The sequence below is a fragment of the Mirounga angustirostris genome, unplaced genomic scaffold, assembly GCF_029215605.1.
Source record: "Mirounga angustirostris isolate CCGP_5_RB_7025 unplaced genomic scaffold, mMirAng1.0.hap1 SCAF_2, whole genome shotgun sequence".
Lineage (NCBI taxonomy): Eukaryota > Metazoa > Chordata > Mammalia > Carnivora > Phocidae > Mirounga > Mirounga angustirostris.
Window position 1 is genome coordinate 67,820,947 of NW_026991710.1, and position 20,199 is coordinate 67,841,145.

A 20,199-nucleotide genomic window follows, 5' to 3' on the forward strand; every position below is an offset into this window, starting at 1 on the left:
TAAAAATAGAAACACCATATGATCCAATAATTCTACGACTGGATATTTATGAAAAGAAAACAGAAACACTAATTCGAAAAGAAGACTAAGGCTACATCCAAATCCTGATGGAAAAGCTTTTCTTTTGATGGAAAATGACATCAATGAATTCAGTGATTTTTATAAAGTAATTGTATTAAATAAGTAAAATACATATTCTAGTATAATTTTACACAATCATGAACACTTATGACTGTGTATGTATACAAACTGATTTATTCTAGAAAAGAAGCCAGGGCAGCCAAGACCTGAAGTATTTCAATTCATATAAAGTGACCATATCCTGATGCTTTGGAAAGAGGAGCAACTTCAGGGGACTTATTAGACAGTCCCTCTTGCAAAGTGAATTAGAGTCTGATGGCTGAAAGTGCTCTTGCCCAGAACAGCTGTAAGTACTATGAAATAAAACCTGAAGGAAACAAGTAAAACAATCTTTTAGAACTATTAGTTATTTTCTGAACTGTCATACTTTTAACTTAGTTTATTATTAAAAATAACACATTATAAAATTAGCTGATGTTTTATAGGCTATGTATAAGGTACTTCTTTAAGTTGTGTATTAGCGTATTTAAACCTCTCCTTAACCCTATGTGTTATGCACCATTATTGTCCCCACTTCATACATGGTGGTTAAATGGGGTTCAACGTGGTTAATTAACTTGCCTAAGACTGTACGGCGTACACAACGGCAACAGGAGGACATAAAACCAAGCACAATGCTGCCCCCACTCATGCACTTAACCCTGACACTACTGGCCCAAAGGGCAATCTGAAAACTATTTGCCGACACGTGGGCTCCTTTTCCCTGTTTCAGTCACTGGAACACCATGGGTATCTAACATTACTTAAGACACCGTTTATTACGTTCCCAATCATTACATTTAAAAAGGCCATTTTAGTAAAATATCTCACATTTCTAATGGTATTTGAAGGGAAAGGCTAAATATTAATATATATAATATATATAATTACCCTTTTGAAATACACTGCTTCAGAAATTAAGATATTATATGTACCAATGCCTTAATTATTTTAAAAGACAGAAAATATGCAATCTGTAGATACATACAAAAATCTAAAATTCAATGCATTCCATTATACTGCCAATAAATTTCCATTTTATCAGGATTTGACAGTACATTTTCCCTATCTTGTCAAATTTAATAAACTGTACTTACACTTGCAATATCAACTTTTTGTTTCCTTTTTAAACATTTTATCATCTAGCCTGGAGATTAAATGCAAGGGCTTGAGTCAGAATGCTTGGCTTGAAATTCTGACTCCAATGTTACAAAACATTCTACCATGGTCAGCTACTTAACCTCTCTGTGTCTGAGTTTTCGCTTGTGTAAAATAGAGGCAATAATGATAACTTTCTCCACAGGAAGTAAAACTGTTAGCAAAGTGCCTGATTATGTCATGGCCCATGACCATCATCGTCTTCAAAAACACACTGGGGAAAACAGGACGAGTATTATTTTATATAGGAGGAAGGGTGAGTTCAGAGTCAAAGTAATATGCAGAAAACCATATTGCAGGTTGGAATGAGGATAAGGGTTAGAAAACAGTGCTTATCAACGCTGAGTCCCATCATCTATATTACATACTTCTGGATAAGTTCCCCTCCAACTACCTCCTGACTAACACTCTCCTGGCACTCCGACATCATCATAGCTTCATCTCAGTATCTGAAAACTTGCAAATACTGTGAATGATTTAATATGCTGCTTCAATCAATAATTAATGATCAGTAGCAGATGCTAAAGTTACAACACACTGTTGATGGTAAGTGGTTAATTAGACAAAATCATTATATATATATGTGTATATATATATATATACATATATATATAAAGATTTTATTTATTTGACAAGGAGAAAGAGAGAGAGCACAAGCAGGGGGAGCAGCAGGCAGAGGGAGAAGCAGGCTCCCTGCTGAGCAAGGAGCCCGATGTGGGACTCGATGCTAGGACTCTGGGATCATGACCTGAGCCGAAGGCAGATGCTTAACTGACTGAGCTACCCAGGCATCCCCAACAGCTATATATTATCTACATAATTTGCATAAACATAATGCATACAATTCAAATTTGTGCATCAGGATAAGTATAAAATACCGCATATGGAATTTTGGGTTTCTGCACAAATAATTAAAAATTAAATTACACAGGTCTGTGGTTGTGTCAGCTGAACAGAGGCACCAAGAAGCAGTTCTGAACGCAGCAAAAATGGAAATTGAAATCAAGGTCCCAAATCCTCCTCGCTGCCTCCCTACACTCCTTCATGCCCTCAAAGCAGTGCCATGCTGGAGCCGGCTCATACTGGCTCTTGAGAGCCAACTGTTGTATTTTTGGAATTTTATGTGTCTTGTTAAAACACAGGCATGATTAAAAATTAAGTTCTATAAATTTGCAACTAAATAAATTATTTTAAAAACAAACATAGTAAATACTCAAAGCTCATCACTTCCCAGTTATTTTCTGTATTTTACTATTGCCTGTACTCATGAGATACTACGTAGTGGGTTACTATTGTCCATCTCTTCCCAATCCACACTCAGTAACACATTAACAGCCCAAAACAGATCATAGTGACAGTATTTACACCATGGAAATTAATAAGTACAACACATGAGGACCTCCCTCCTGCCCTCCTCCAGTCTGAGAGTCAGTTAATTACCATTCACCAGAACAACACTGCCTTACTATTACAGGTCAGCTCATTACCTCCTGCTGGCTTTATCTATCAATGTTTTACAAGTTCAATTAAAAAGGCACCAAGAAAGAAGGAAAATGTATATTAAAAAAGCTGGCAATCTTAACATCTTTGGAAGGTACTTTTTTTTTTTTTCTGAACAATACCTTCAAATACACAAATATTCCCCAATATTTTTTTTTAATTTTTTTAAAGATTTTATTTATTTATTTACTTGAGAGAGAGAGAGAGAGAGAGAGAGAGAGAGAGAGAGAGAGGGAAACAGCATGAGAGTGGAGAGGGTCAGAGGGAGAAGCAGGCTCCCTGCTGAGCCGGGAGCCCGATGTGGGACTCGATCCCAGGACTCCGGGATCATGACCTGAGCTGAAGGCAGTCGCTTAACCAACTGAGCCACCCAGGCGCCCCAAATATTCCCCAATATTGATACACATGTAGATTTCCTGCTCACCAGTGAGATAAGTTGTGGTCAGACTGTGTTTTAAAATAAAATGCGTATTCAAATTATTATACTCAATCAAAACAGGATGAAATATACAATAGGGTAAAGAATAAGAGAAAGTCAAGAAAGTCACTGAATAAAGCAACAAGTAATAAAAGAAAGCTATGATTCTAGAAGGTAGCTATTCTTGCTGTGATGTCTGTGCCAGGACTGGGTGAGGATACACGGGGAGGGTGTCAGAGGGGATGGAGATGGCGACCTCAGGGCCTCGGGGGCCAGAGAAGACACTAGCTTTTCTTCTACTACTATGACTTTAACATAATTTTAGACTTGAAGAAAAACTGCAAGAATAGTTTATGACCAACTTAAGTCATTTAAAAATAACCACAGAATTTAATGGTAAGAGAGCAGTAACAGCTTATTAAATTTACCCTTAAAATATCAGTCTTCAACTGCAGTTCTGTTGGTGGGGCTGAATGCATTAAGCCCAGGAGAGTGCCCATGTCATCCTCCCCATTTGGAGAGAGCACCAACTGCTGGATAATCATCAGGGCATGCTGCCGGCACTGTGGGTACTTCACTATATTATGCGCGCATCTTGCACCTCCAAATTCTCGGAAAATTCCTTGAGAGAGAAAAAAGAACAACATGGGCTAACTTAAAACCTTCTAAGTCAGATGGGTTAAAAGTTGATCTTTTTGTAGGAAGAATAACTCAAAAGATTGCAAATAAAACCCACCCAGCCATTTCACCTTTTAAATTACCACACACAACTGCACTATGGGAGGTCAGCAAAGAAGCAAATTCTCTCTAGACTGCCTTAATGAAAGACTAATGCCCTAACATGTTCACCATGTTCAAATTTTCCAAATCTAGAACATTCAGAAATTTCACACGTAGACACAAAAGAGGCCAGTGGCCACTGTAAAGGTGGCTTTAAGCTGAACAATACTGGAATTTTTATGTAAAGGCTTTAAGCTGAACAATACTGGAAATCAAATTATGTAAAAAGTTTTCAGATGAACAACAGCCCAAACAAACAAGATTTAAACTGAACAAGGCATCCAAAGTATCTGCAAGAAAGGAGTGGAATAAATTATTCTTTAATGAGAAAAATCACAAGGAACCAAACTTCTTGATGAAGTAGAGCACATGAACAAAAAAAAGACAAACTCTGTAATAAAAAGCATCAGTCACTGTACCTCTCCAAAGACTTTTATAGACTGATTTATTTAATCTTTATCCCTTACTGTACAGATGAGGAAATGAGACATACAGAAGTTGGGTAACATGGCTAAGGTCACCCAGCCAGCAAATGACAGAGCAGGAGTGATACCTACATAGCTCAGCTTTAAAGCTTTAAGCTTTTAGAGTACCTTATACATGCCACTATTATAGTAGTTTATATCAGACAGTTCAGTATTATTTGTTTGTATGTTTGGCTCCCCATTAAACTTGGGATTTCCTTCTAGTCTGTATTTCAGTAAATGTTTCCTGAGTGAAAAGCTGCCTGTGTATTTTGCTATAGTGGCCACTGTCCTCTATTTAATGACTTCCTATTTGCAAACTTTTAAGAATTACATGGTCCTGAAGTGAATGGAAGTCATGTGCTGAGATTTAGCACATGGAAGATCATGTGTACTTACTTCCAGGTGACCAGTTTGTGCCCATTACATAGTCATCATGGCTAATATTTTCTGAACACTTACTATGAGCAAAGCACCTTCTGAGTGCCCAAGATCACATAGCTAAGTAATATCTTTCTTAACAAGGAAAGATAGTCATTAAGAAAAGAGCTTTGTGAAAATGTCTGGCACTCTGGGAGATGTGTTAAGTGACTTTTAGTCACACAAGGTAAGTTCTCCACTCTCCTCCAATAGAACTGTTCAGTCCATCCTGTGTAACACTAGCTCATGTCATCAAAAGATAATCTGCCAAATAAATCCTTTATAGTACCTTATTCTTTTATCTAAGTCAACTAACCCTAATTAGTGGAAATAAGGAGATTATGCATTATATCACAGATGAAATATCATACCCATTAAACTTCACCATACTTATTAAATAACCTACTAAATTCATTCATTCAACTCTGTCTTGGAATTTGCCAAACTGTACTTAAGTAACAACATATAATTACATCTTTACGTCTTTTCCCATCAGGTTATAATTCCTTCAGGGCAAGAATTATCTTTGTGTCTCGAACACCTAGCATGGTGCCTGGGACACACAATATATTTTAAATATGTTGAATATTGAGTTCCTTTGCATTCAGGCAAATAGGCAATGCATTTGTTAACTAGTTCATTTTTTCGTTCGTTCATTCCTTCACTCATTTGTAGCTTTCCATAACACTTAAAATATAATTCATGTTCCTTGGCATGGCCTGAAAGGCTCTGTATGATCTGAGCCCAGCCTTCTCATCTCAATTCACCTCCCCGTTACTTACTCTTCTCAAACTGTATTGACATTGTTGCCTGAGAGGTTTCAAGTGATCTTTCGCAAGAGCAAGAGTGATATTTTACAAATACAAATGGACTGTTAATGACAGATAGAAAAAGACTGAAGAGAAGTTGAGACCAAAGATAAAGATGTTATGAATCCGATCTACCTGGGAGAGGCAAGTTTTACTACAGAATCATTTCTCAATACTTCCTTAAAGTTGTAACATTATAATACTCTAACTTGAATTACTAAAAATTAAGAAAATCACCATAGGAAGCAGGTACTTTGGAAAATACTTAAACAAAGTCATTCTACTAAAAGTCTGTATTATGTAAATTAAAAAACACCCCACTACTCTAATGACTATTTTAAAAAAGACTACTTTAAAAGACTACTTTAAAAACAAGGCATAGTATTGAAATAATAGTAGTAATGTTACATATTTTGTCAATAAACTTGTAACGGTCAAAAGTTTTGTGTTTCTAGATATGAAGGTGCCGTCACTGAATCAACAGTTTTTTCTCTAAGTGATAGGAACATTTCAGGAGCAAGAGTCCTTAGAGAAGACGACACCAGAGAGAATACTCCCCGAAGCATCTGCTAGTAACTTGTCTAGTCACCTGCGTTTGTGTTCGATCCCTGAAGCAGCATGGTCAAGGTCTCCATAACCAACAAAGCCAGGTGCTTTTGGTCTTCAACTGAACTATTACTTCTTGAGTCCCCTAGGAAAAAGGACCAAAGGTTCAAGTCCCAGAAGTTGTAAGCTTTTTTTTTTTCTTGATTTGGTTTAAATACTTTATTTCTTTATTAGTCACTTTTACCACTAATACAAATGATATAATACACCCTTTAAAAATGATACACGTGTCTACCATCTACCAAAAGTAAGGTCAACATCAGTGTTTACGGATTTTATTTTCGTGTGGCTAGGAAGTTACAGTTGTCTAACAAACAGGAGAAAGGAAAATGCCAGTGTTGGGTGATGTATGGAAGTGATGAATCCCTGTATTGTACACCTGAAACTAATAGGACACTGTATGTTAACTGGAATTAAAATAGAACCTTAAAAAAAAAAAAAAAAAAAGGGAAAACGCCAAAGTTAAATGTATTCTTCTAACAAAGGTTTTCCTAATCAAGGCTAAGGTTAACAGGAGAAAACTGGATTTTAAGGCACTATTTATGAATAGTGCTATCTATTCACACTGTATTAATTCATTCAACACAGTTAATACTAAGTGCTTTTATCAGATTAGGAAGGATGAAAAATATTAAATTTAAGGTACCTAAAGGATAATATATGTGTACATATATAACATTGCTAAAAAGATTTATTTTTTTGCTCTCTAGAATTAAGAACATTGTGAGGCACCTAAACATCCCAATTGTTTCTAGGAGCTTTTTAAATTCCCTCTTAGAAGCAGAAAGTAGTACACATGAGTCATGTGGACCATAAATGTTTCCCTCAATTTTTACCTTAAATTCTTTTCCACCACAATGACATATTTCTAGCTGCCCCCCCATCCAATTCCCTAACAGAGGTTGAATGAACAAGTTAAATGTGGGAAATACTCACAAGGATATCACAATAATGCACATTAGTAAGTCATTCAAATCAACAGCCAAATGAAAGGCAAAACATGAACAAAACACCCTGCCCAAACCCCTCTGTCAAATAAAAGCGAAATTCTGGAAAATGCTTTACCTTGTTCACTTAGGGTCTGAGTTGGATCCTTCAAGAGGGCAGCATATTTGTGCAAAAGGTTTACCATGACCTCCAGAAGGCCCACCTCCCTGAACACATCTTTAAATATGTAGTCGTGTCGTGTAAACTTAAGAAGTGTCTTCATTGCAATAACGCTACAGTGATAAGAAGAGCTCGATTTTAAGAGGATGCTAACACTAATGAGTTCTTTACAAGGGATGTAATTTAAGCTAAAAACGACAAACTCCAGCATCTCAAAGTATTTGCTTTGTACTTCTGGGAGTTTAGAAATCTTTTCTGCAAACTGTGACAGTGTGTGCTGTGACTCGAGGATGAAGTAATTGGCACTGTCAGCCATGTAAATATTTGTGATGGCATCAAGGATGATCTGGGCAAGGAAGCTGGTTTTTGCTTTTAAAAATGCATTCTGAAGAACTGCAAAGGCTTGGATGTTTCTCACACTGTGACCTAAAATGGAAAACAAGAACACAAAAGTAGGTGCTACATGATATTTTAATCATGGCAAACTAGTCTATTTAAACGGATCACGAATTGTAACATTTATCAACTGTTTCCTAAGAACACATCCTGTTTTCACAGAAAGTCCTGTTTTTCTCTATCTGACTTCCGTTAAAAACAATACTGTTTAAACTTTTAATGCATCATTATGAATATTCTAATTCAAGAATAGTATATATTGAAACATTAGACTGTTTTACAGAAAATAAAGCATATTATGTAAGTCCAGCCTTCTGAGTTTGGAAATGTGCAAGGATTTCACTTTTTGTTATCTGTAAGATGGACCTTGACTGTAAGAAAATACTTTTAGCCTGAAGCAGTAAAAGGCCAGGGAGCAGCAAGAATGCAAGCAGGAAAACAGGGGGTTGAAAATTCTCTAAGTTCCAGTGTCCCTTTATCATGACTACACTAGACTCTCATAAATTTTAATTTGAAAATGTATTTTGTTTTCAAGCTAAAAGTACAATTTCTTTACATATACGTGTGTTAAAGCCATTTATGGCTAACTACTAGCTGTATTTTTTTAACATCTGATTTTCAAACACACCAACCAAGAAAAAATCTGTATACCTGGCTCTTGTGAGGTAAATTAGTAAAAAATAATTATAAAGAAATTAACATATAAAGTATTTGAAGCACCTGAAAACAAGTGTTTGCCTCTAAAAATTGTCCCCATGTTCACAACTATTAGGAATACAGGGTATTTGCCAGAGTGACCAAAACATTAACCTAGAGCCAAGAAATTAGCATAGTGCCTTACAGAATAAGCCAGATTTCAGAAAGAAGATAAACACAGAACTAGGAAAAATTAAAAAATGAGTTAGAAGGACTGCCCAGAAATCCTGGCTTAGACATTCTTTAAAAAATGAAAAGATTTTTTAAAATCTTTAATCTGTACACAATTTCAATTTTGTCTGTAACATATAAACTTCTTCTATGTGTAGCAAATACCAAAGATATATTTTTACTTCCAGCTCCAGATTCATAATATGCTTGCTCTTTCAGGACATCTTTCCTTTTTATTACCTGCAGATAATACAAGCTCAGATGGGCTGGTGGACATACAAATGTTAAAGTCTGACTACAAGTGACCAACGGTGACAAATAAGGTTAAAGGATAACTATATCCAATATTTTGCATCTTTCAACTAAGTGACAATATATCAGTTTTCACTATAAAGAAAGGAGTCAAAAAGAGCCGAGTTTAGAGTAATGTGGGAAAATTTGGAATTTCCCAAGTTTTATCTTCATTATTTGGTTTGAAGTGATGTCAATGACAAAAGATAAGGAATATTAATAACCAATCCCAAGAACAAATTGTCCACCATAAAAAGCTGAACCGAATACAATGTTTAAACATACAACAATTAAAAGTCAAATATAGGGGCATGTGGGTGGCCAAGTTGGTTAAGCGCCCGCCTCTGGATTTCGGCTCAGGTCATGATCTCAGGGTCCTGGGATTGAGCCCTGTGTTGGGCTTCACACTCAACGAGGAGTCTGCTTGAGATTCTCTCCCTCTCCCTCTGCTCCTCCCTCCTGCTTGTATTCTCTAAAATAAGTAAATAAATCTTCAAAAAAGAAAAAATAAAAAGCTTTCTGCTGGTGAGGATACAAAGTTTTATAAAATATAGAAATATAAGTCATGCTCAAGCATTAACATACAAAGATCAGTTTACCACCTTCATTAATAACTCAGTTTACCTTTTCCTTTAAATTTTGTATGTCTATACTGTTCCATTTGATTTAAAATCAGCACTAAAAATAAGGTCGGTAAACTATACCTATGTATAGAGCAATGTAAGGTAGGTACATTCATTTTGACCTTTTAAATGTAATAATCAATGAATAGGTAAAAAATTCCTTAGTAGCAGGAATTTCCTTTTCACAGATGATGAAAGGGAAACCAATGAAACCAAAGCAAATATTCCCCCAAAGTACTCTGAACAAACAACTGACAAAAAGATAAACAGTGTCAATATATCAGAATATAGCCAGCCCCAACTCCTCAACAGTCTAAACTGAAGAGTTACAATCTGCGAAGACTATCATTGCTTCATTCTATCAGTGCTACACAGGACCCTGTCACACTTGGCTTTCCTCATCTCCATTCCTTTACAATAATCCATCATCTCTTAACCAAAACTAGATTAAAAAGAAAAGTAACAGGGGCGCCTGGGTGGCTCAGTCGTTAAGCGTCTGCTTTCGGCTCAGGTCATGATCCCAGGGTCCTGGGATCGAGCCCCACATCGGGCTCCCTGCTCTGCGGGGGGCCTACTTCTCCCTCTCCCACTCCCCCTGCTTGTGTTCCCTCTCTCACTGTGTCTCTCTCTGTCAAATAAATAAAGATCTTAAAAAAAAAAAAAAGGGGGATTTTTTTTAAAAAAGAAAGAAAGAAAGAAAGAAAAGTAACAGCAAAAAACAACCAAAAAACCCCACTAAAACCAAAAATCAAATTTAACAGTCATAGGTAAAAATGGATAATATTTTAAAAATCAACTGCATTTCTAGAAACTAGCAACAAGAAATCTGAAATGCAATTAAGAAAACAATTATGCTTATAATAGTATCAAAAAGAAAATATTTAAGAATAAACTTAACAGAAGAATCGAAAGTTCTGTACAATGTACACTATGAAACTATGCTTAGAAAAAATAAGACCCAAATAAATGGAAAGCTATATATATATATACATATTCATGGATTGGAAGATTCAATATTGTTAAAACGTCAATTCTCCCCAAGTTGATTTACATTTGATGTACTCGCAATCAACTCCCAGTCTCAGGCTTTTTTTTTGGTTTGTTTTTTTCCAAAAATTGACATGATCATTAAATTTGTATGGAATTCAAACGATGCAGAATAGCTAAAGTAATTTTGAAAAGAACAAAATCGGACAACTTAAATGACTCTATTTCAAGACTTACTTTAAAAATACAGTAAAAAAAAAAGATACAGTAATCAATGTCTTATAGTATTGGCTTAAGGGTGGACATACTGATCAATGGAGCAGAACTGAAAAAGAATCGCAGATATATGGTTATACAGTCTTTTCATTAGAAGGTCTTGGATAGTCATACTGGAAGAAAAAAACCTTATTTCCTACCATATATAAAAATTAACTTAAAATGTATCACAGACCCTAACAGAAGTATCAAAATATGAAACTCCTAGAAGAAAACACAAACCTTAGTGAATTTGGTTAAATAAGATTTTTTCAATATGAAGTAAAAAATCTGCAAAATATTTTTAAAATAAGTTGGACTTCATCAAAATTAAAAGTTTCCATTCTTCTAAATGCTACTAAGAAAAAAAGGCAAGTTAAGACCAGGAGAACATACTTACAAAATATATGAACCTTATAAAAGATTTATCCAGAATATCTAAAGAACTCTTAAAATCCCAATAAAAAGAATAATCCTATCAAACACTGGGCACAGAGTTCTGAACCCAAGTAGAGAGATACAGATGGCAAATAAACACATTAAAAGATGCTTGAAATTATTTCAAAAAATGCAAACTAAAACCACAACTAGATACTACTACACACACACTAGATTATCTACAATTAAAAAGACTAACACCACCAAGTGTTGCTGAGGATGTAAAGCAAACTTTCTCACATTGCTGCTGACATGAGTGTAAATGGGATAGCTACTTTAGAAAACATTTTGGCAGTTTCTCATAAAGTTAAATATACATAGGAGCCAACAATTCTACTGCTTGGTATTTACCCCAAAGAAATGAAAATGTATGTCCCCACAAAGACTTGTTTCATATAAATATTCACAGTAGCTTTATTCGTGACAGTTAAATACATGCCATCAATCGGCGAAGAGGTAAACAAAGTGCAGGAAATCCACATAAGGAAATACTATCCAAAAAAGGAACAAACTTCAGATACATGCAATAACATGGATGAATCATAAAAAACTACATACTGTAGGATTCTAGTTTATGAAATTCTAGAAAGGGTGAAACTAAAGCGGATCAATGGTTGCCAGGGCAAGTGGGGCAGGGAGCGGGGATTGAACGCAAGGGGAACAAGTAAATTTTTAGAAGGATGGGAATATTCCCTATCATGATTATAGTGGTGATTACACAAGCATATATATTTATGGAAACTCATCAAATTCAACACTTAAAATGGATAGATTTCAATACATTCAAATGATGTTGGCCAGAAAAAAAAAAGAGATTCCATATTCTCTTTATGTGAAACAGAGCTGTCTCCTTTAGTCTGCACAATAACCCTACAAAGCAGGCCATGGGATATATGTATTTTTTGACTTACCGATGAAACTCAAAATGATCTAGCTTGATCCATGCATTTTATAGACTACTACCATCAATTTTTCTGAAGAAGAAAGTGATATTTAGAAAGGTTCGATGACTCATGTCATCCAAATTCTGAATCTTAGGGCACTGTCCTTTCTAGTTAACCTCACTTCTGCAGACATCACATCACTGGATTGTCCCAGGAACCCCCGGACATGCTAGGCTATATATTTATTATCTCTGATACAGATGAGACAATATGAGGAAGACCTATGAGGAAGGTCAATTTTGCTACATTAATTCCCTCATTACAAAATTATGCTATATCGTAACTAGCTATTATGCCAGTATCATGATTGGATTGATTAACCAAATAAAACAATAAAATTTAAAATAGGAAGTACGGTAAGAGCTATTTTTAAATTAACTCAAAGAAACAGTTAATTGTGGAATACTCAAGATACAGTCTGTATATTGGAAGTTTTTTTGAGAGTCCTATTTTTTTCTTAATATTTAATAAAGTGAAACTTTGAACTGCTCAGTAAGAAATGCCTGGATTTCTACTTACTAAGTTCTATATAACCTACACATTGAGAGTACAATTTACTGTAGGACATCTGACAACTCCAATCTAAGTCATGACCTTTCAATATAATTTTCTCCGGTAAATTAAATTTAGGATTTTCTAGTAAATCCATTTATTCTCACCAAAGAAATAAATTTATAACCGCTGACTTCTATGTCATAAAAGACATAGATAACGTACTGTGAAATTTAAATAACCAGACATGTTGATATTTTCTGGCTAAATTTTACATGCAAATATCATAACTGCATCAAATATTTATTAAGTGACAATCATAGTCAAGAAACTATGAGAGGCCTTCAGGCTCAGAGTCTTTTAGAACAGTTATTACGCAGTTAAAAAAATTAAACAGTAAAACTAGCTTGCACTCTTATGTAACAAAATGTTATTAACTAAACAAGTTTTCTTAGTAAAAGATCACTAGATGAGGAGTCAAAGTTAGGAAATTCGAACTATAAAATTTACTCCCCGATCTGAAAGAAATAATATAACGTCTTTGTGGGGCGCCTGGGTGGCTCAGTTGCTTAAGCATCCAATTTCGGCTCAGGTCATGATCTTGGGTTGTGAGATCCAGCCCCTCATCAGGCTCCATGCTGGGTGTGGAGCTTGCTTAAGATTCTCTCTCTCCCCTTCTGCCTCTCTCTCTCACAAAAAAAGAAGAAGAAGAAAAAGAAGTCTTTGTACCTATATTTGCTTAGTTTTAAAATATAAGCATTTGCGCCCCATGCTTTCTATTTATATCTTAGAGATAACAAGGTGATCAGTGTGTGAATCAAGTTCCAACCACATAAACTGGAAATGCATTAGCGCCCCAACATTCAAAAAGGATATGTTTAGATTATTAAGCTGTTTGAATGTTAAGATAAAATACTAAAATGTAAATTTCATTGGCTGATGTTATAATGTTTTCATAATGTATATTATTCTCAAGTACATGAACTGGTAAGGCTGTCACTCAAGAATTTGTACCATCAATAAAGCATAAACTCTAATGAAAAACAGCCTTAATACCTTTATACATGTAACAAAGAGCAATCAAGCCAAACTGATTGTGTCTACTTCTTTGAGGGGCTCAGAATAGAAAAAAAAAGACTCACCTTTGCCTGCAGGCTGAGGTACTGCAAATCCAGGCAATAAAAAGGGTGCCCCTGTGGTAATACCAGCTGGTTTTAGTTCACTGACACCGTATGTTGTTAGGGAAGTTATCAGATTAACCAGATCTTTCAAGGCATCTTTGGATTCTGCTTCTTTTGCTTGTTCCAATCTAGGAAGAGTATGGTTTAGTAAATATTTTTTCTCTTTTGTTGTACTCTCAAATTTAATACAGAAAGAAATTTTCAATTTGTATATGCAGTAAGTAAATGTATTAAGTACTCCAAGAAGTTTCTTTGTACAATTTTTCCTTATATAAAAACATACTATTTTTTTAAAATCTACAAATTTTATTATAAGACATTACACCATAATGAAAGAAAATTATAATAGGCTAAGACCTCACATAAAGTGCTGATTTTGCATTTAACAATGTTATTTTAGGTAGATCACTAATCTTTGGTAGAAAGTATCTATAAAACAAAAGAATTACATTAAATGTCTCTTTTTTTTAAGATTATTTATTTATTTATTTATTTATTTATTTATTTATTTATTTATTTGACAGAGAGAGAGAGACAGCGAGAGCAGGAACACAAGCAGGGGGAGTGGGAGAGGGAGAAGCAGGCTTCCTGCTGAGCACGGAGCCCGATGTGGGGCTTGATCCCAGGACCCTGGGATCATGACCTGAGCCGAAAACAGACACTTAACAACTGAGCCACCCAGGCGCCCCACACTAAATGTCTCTTAAGTTCCCTAAAACTCTAAGATTATAAAGTTTCACTGTTTACAACTAAAAACCTTATTAACCATTTCTTTCTGAAGACATTTTTTCTGTTAACAATTTTTAAAAATGAATTTCTTGGAAAGAGTTCTAAGTCTTTATCTGTATCTCATTAATTAATTCAGATACTCTCATTAGAATACATTTAAATAAAGTTCTGAAGAGTCTAACAATTTTTAAAACAATATTTCTTTAAAAGAAACATTTGGAGTCATTATGGAATTATCTTTTGACTGTGGCTTGAGAACACAAAATGGGGTGCAAAAACTCTTGAAGAGTAAGATTTATTGGGGCTTCCTCCCTAAAAGAACTAATTATTCTCATTAAAATAAAGCTGAAGAATGCACTAAAGTAGAAAAAAGTATGTTTAACCTCACAACTAAGACACTTTTTAATATTCTGATATGGTTTATAAACTTGCCTTTTTTTATTGTAAAAAGTTTGGTCTTAATAATAGTTATTTTTATACCATATACAGAATTTTATAACCCTGTTTTTTCCATTTACCAGTGTTAACACAAATGCTTCTCCTTTTAATATAAAATCCTTATAGATATTCTTTCAATGGTCATGGAGAGCCAACCACAGATTTGGGGAGAGGGAGGTGGGACAGCCAGTAGAAATCAGAATATAGGAGTACTAATACACATAAAATTTTGTCTACATTTAGGATTATATTTTTAGGATTAATGACCATAAGTGAAATTATCATGTCAAAGTGTATCAACATTTTTGAGGCTCTTGATTGTATCTGATCAACCTGCATTCTCAAAGGATTACACCAATTAACAGCCCCCTAGTAATGTGAAATGCTTACTTTATCAACTTTCATGTCCTCCTTTGTAAACTAAGATATATATGCAAAATTGCAACTCTGGGAGTTGCTTAGCAGTAGTGGCAACTAGGTTAAACTGCTGTTAGAAACAAGGAGTTTATAAAATAGGGCTGGTTTACAACAGATCAAATGATTTAAAAGTAAGTAATGGGCCAGAAACAACTAGTGAGACATAAGTAGTTTCTTCCTAATAAATTTGCAGCCAGCCATTTCCCCAGGATATGCATAAAACATTTGGGATGGGAAAGGGGGGCTTGTGAAACATTTTGTTTTATATATACATTTGTAAGGTCTCATTCAATCTACATAATTATTCTTGTTATTAACTACATTAATAAAGCACTGGTATAGTAGGAAATCCCCAAAATATAATTAAGCACGAGTTTACACTTTAGGAAGATGTTAATTAGTTCATCTAAGCTCTTCTCCCTCAGCTACTGAAGAACAGATTTACTTCCACACCTAACCATGGGCTCCACCACATTTGTAGCCTGCATTTGTGAGCTTAAACTCACTTTTTATACTCTGTTGACAAGAATAAAAAGAACTGATTAAAGCCAAAGGGATAAAGTATACATTGAGTAAGTGATTAATTCCCTTTTTTGCATGGCCCAAACCACATTGTTTCCATTGACAAAGACTGAATAGACATTTAAAATATATTCTTAAATTGTGGGGTTTTACCTAAGCAAGAGATCACAAAGGAAATTATATCCTTGCCATATCCGAAAATCATCCAAAAGAGTTTGGGAAACATCACTCGAATCTTTGAGGAAACAAGAAAGCCCAGCAAACATTTCAACAATTTCTAGGGGAGACAGGTCATCTGATTGCTGCATATTCTGAACACATGTAGATAAACATTCTTTTTCTGCAAAAATTAAGAAATAAATATGTATTATTTATGTCAATTGCTTAAGAAAATTTTTATTCTTAAACCAGTGTTTAATGAAATATTAAATTTTAATGTATCTATAAAATACTGTAAGATAAATGTTACACATTCTCAAGTAAATATAAGAGTCAAATTCACTGGAAAAGCTCTGCCTCTAAGTACTAAACAAAGGGTAATACAAGAAATGTTGAAAAATATTTGACATTTATTATAGTTTTTATATGATACTTGGATGTTTTTCATTAAACAAAATGATTGCTTGCTGCCAAACGATATTTTTTTTTTTTAAGATTTTTTTTTCTTTTTATTTATTTATTTGAGAGAGAGAGAATGAGATAGAGCGTGAGAGGGAGGAGGGTCAGAGGGAGAAGCAGACTCCCTGCTGAGCAGGGAGCCCGACGCGGGACTCGATCCTGGGACTCCAGGATCATGACCTGAGCCGAAGGCAGTCGCTTAACCAACTGAGCCACCCAGGCGTCCCCAAACGATATTTTTGATCTTTTATGTTAGGATGGGAAAAAGAAAACCCATCTTCCAAGTTTAAAAAGAAAAATCCAATCATTAGTTTAAAAGCACAAATTAGAGTGAATATGGACCAATGAGATACAGAAATACTTCAGGAAAGAAAATTTTTTAAATTACGTTTGCACTGTATGTTACTCATTTAAAGCATAGTTATACCTTCTCACTGACTTTGGCGATTAAAATCTTTTCAAAAAAGATTTTCTCTCAGCCACCTGCGGGCACATCTGCAGGCCTAGTCCAGCCTCCCAGTCAGAGAGATGCTGGGCCTGGACCCTCGAGCAGGCTGTCACACACTCCTCACCTACAGAGGCTTTCCCAGCACAGCCAGGGTTTTGAGCCTTGTGGAGAGGTGCTGGGGGGATATGACGTGTGTCACAGAAGCCCTCACACAGCTGGGCAGGCACTAGGGTGTGAATATAACTCATTTGTCCTTGTAGCCCCTTCTGATCTTTTAGTTAGAGCAAATTTTCCACAGAACACTCATAACTTCGTAAAAGCATGGAGGAGTATGGTTCAAACAAAAGCAGGTTGACTCATGAATCGTGAACAAATTTAAGAATAGAAATGGGGTTCTGAATGAAGCATAACTCACTATGATTTATTAGTTGTTCCATGAAATAAAATAGAGTGTAAACTCTCAAAAAAAAAAAAAAAGATTTTTCTCTCTCTTATCTTTAAAGAAATTTGTCTAAAGACACCCAATGTCACATAACAAAAGCTAAGGAGATTTAACATGGGAATGTAGGCAAGAACCATTTAATGACTGACTGATGTTAGGTGAGTAAACAAACAATTGTACTAGAAATTATTTTGTAAGATTTTCAGGAAAAAATATATGAGAAGTAAACTATATGAGCTACTACACTGTCTCCTATTAAGACATTTTAAAGGGTAGCTGACACTTACATAGGAGTTAAATAGAATGCACAATTTCTCCTTACTGATGATAAAGAATCTACCTTATTTCATTTATGCCCATTGGACAGACACTTATCTACTTATGAAATACCTTCAGAAAAGCTTTAAACTATAGCATCTCAAAAAAATTTATTTTTTCAGTAGAAGAGTAGGGAAGAACAGGCTACGACACCAAACTTAAATTATGATTAAACATTTACATGACAATGAAATTACTTCAACTCTTGTAGATATCCATTGTTTGGAACATATAAAAATTTCTTACATTTGAAATGTCTCACAAATAAAAATTTTTTTTTTCATCTGGCAAGTATCATTTTTAACTTAAAATAGAATCTTTAGAGAATTGAGAGATAAAAAGCAGTCTGTCGTCATATGAGGAAGAGAAAATTGAAAGAAACTTAGAGCACCAAAAATGAACATAAAGAAATATTCACCATGAATATACTTTACTACATTGACACTAAGACCATGACGGGATATGGTCATAAGGACTTCTCCAGCACTCTTCCTCCAAGGCAGGTTGTAGGGAGGGCACCAAGAGGTTATTGCACTGAATAAAAGCTGGAGATCATCTTTTTGAGCCAGCTCCTCCGCCGGAGAAACAAAACTGCAGAGTTTCACTAAGATCTAAAAAACAAAACAAATGTGTATTTAAATAAATGAATGGTTGGGTAAAGGGAGGAGCTAGAAGAGGACTAGATCTGGTTATTAAAAACTCTGAAAGTCCAGGATTAGTATTACGTGATATCATTAAAGCCACAATGATGGGTGCTCTAACTTAGGCAACGTTAAAAAAAAAACATCTATAATTTAGAAGTGTGTTAAGACCGTAAACCAGACCTACTTTTATCAGCTTATTTAAAAACAAAAAACAAAAGAAAAAAAACCAACTCTGTTTACTATCCTGTCTTCTCTGTGGTATTTTTGCATACTGACTCTGAAATGGAATAAATCAACAGTAACTTTCAAGGGCAACATTTTGGTTTTCTAATTTGGTTCTTTAATTCTTAGATTGTCATAGATGAGATGCAATTTTCTTCTCTAAAAAGGACAGTTTTAGGGAGGTGAGAAAGTAAAAACAGGTCTTGAAAAGTGTTTCGGAATTGTTCCAATTTCTATACAAGTAGAAGGGGATATCACAATAATAAAATCATCTTAATTCAGAGGTATCTTTCAGTTAAGCCTAGTAGCCAAGTATCTTCTAAGGCTTAGCTTTCAAAGAAGATTCAAAACTTCTTAAACTTTGGAATGAGAACTTATTTAACTATGATTTGTTGAATACACATTACACAAGTACTCAAAGCACTAAGAGCCACTATTTGCAGAATTCAGCCATGGTTTCTGCCCTCGATGGATTTTTTTCTTCTAATCTTGACTCAGCGTCAGGAGAAGTTAACTTTTCTTCTTCTTGCTCAAATTCTTTTCTAAATATTTAAAAATATATGTAATAATGAATAAAGTAAGTATAATTTATGTAAATTTTATTCTCTTGAAAGATAAGTGCTTCATGAAATTCGAGTATTTCAGTATCTGTGGGGAAACTGCTAAATATAAAAAAAGTATTTAAAATATGTTTTGTCTAAGAAAGATAGGTTTTACTTTCCCTATTATCTTCAATGCAAAAATTTACTTAAATAGAAGGGCCTTCTAATTCATAGCTGCCAAGTATGAGGAACAGGGGGGGAAAAAAGGACCAAGAATTCAGAGAAATAAGATATTTACAAAATTGGTAAAAACAGGTATTCGTCCCCAACAGACACACACAGAAATGCCTGGAGAAACCGTTGGATACTGACTTAATATATGTAATAGGTATTATCTTTTCCCATATGTGTCAAATGCAACAAAAAAGATAATTTGAAAAAAAGATCATCAACTGCAGCAAAAATATCTATCCTCGGAAACGTGTATTATCAATTATACCTTTCACTGGTTCTCATTGGATGTCATTGCTCTAATTTGTAACATAAAAACAAACCCGAAAATAAAATACTTTTTTCCAAATCAAATCTTTGTTCTCAAAAATGAACTGGATTTAATTCCCTAAATTTGTTGATTCTTAAAATAACTAGTTCTTAATCTTTAAAGGCAAAAGGATTCTCAGAAATAATCTCATGTAATCCTTTCATTTTATAGAATAAAAAACCAAAGAGTCAATATCTCATTCCTCTTCTCCCATACACTACTAAGTCTAGCCAAGCGTGGCAGAAAAATAACTGGCCACATCAACACAACAACAACAAAAAATCCCACAAAACAAACAAACAGAACAACACAATGAATGCCTACATGAAGCAGTACCAATGCTAAGGTCCCAGGAAACATCTGTCACGTAACATAAACATATGGATTTCAACTTTCATAAACAATATGTGCCCTGAAAACATTTAGTAAGTCTGTCTCCATTGCCATTCTAGACAAAATGGC

General features: G+C 34.7%; 1 protein-coding gene across 8 annotated transcripts in view; it reads right to left on the reverse strand.

Annotated features, from left to right (window-relative positions):
• Positions 1-20,199, reverse strand: part of WDFY3 (WD repeat and FYVE domain containing 3) — a 263,913-nt gene that overhangs the window by 122,886 nt on the left and 120,828 nt on the right. For all 8 annotated transcript variants that reach the window (XM_064584729.1, XM_064584731.1, XM_064584732.1 and 5 more), the window contains 6 exons: positions 18,207-18,399; positions 16,116-16,302; positions 13,818-13,984; positions 7,341-7,808; positions 6,259-6,360; positions 3,625-3,818 (listed from right to left, as the gene is read on the reverse strand). In XM_064584729.1, coding sequence (XP_064440799.1) covers positions 3,625-3,818; positions 6,259-6,360; positions 7,341-7,808; positions 13,818-13,984; positions 16,116-16,302; positions 18,207-18,399 — 1,311 coding nt within the window. The remainder of the gene's footprint in view (positions 1-3,624; positions 3,819-6,258; positions 6,361-7,340; positions 7,809-13,817; positions 13,985-16,115; positions 16,303-18,206; positions 18,400-20,199) is intronic.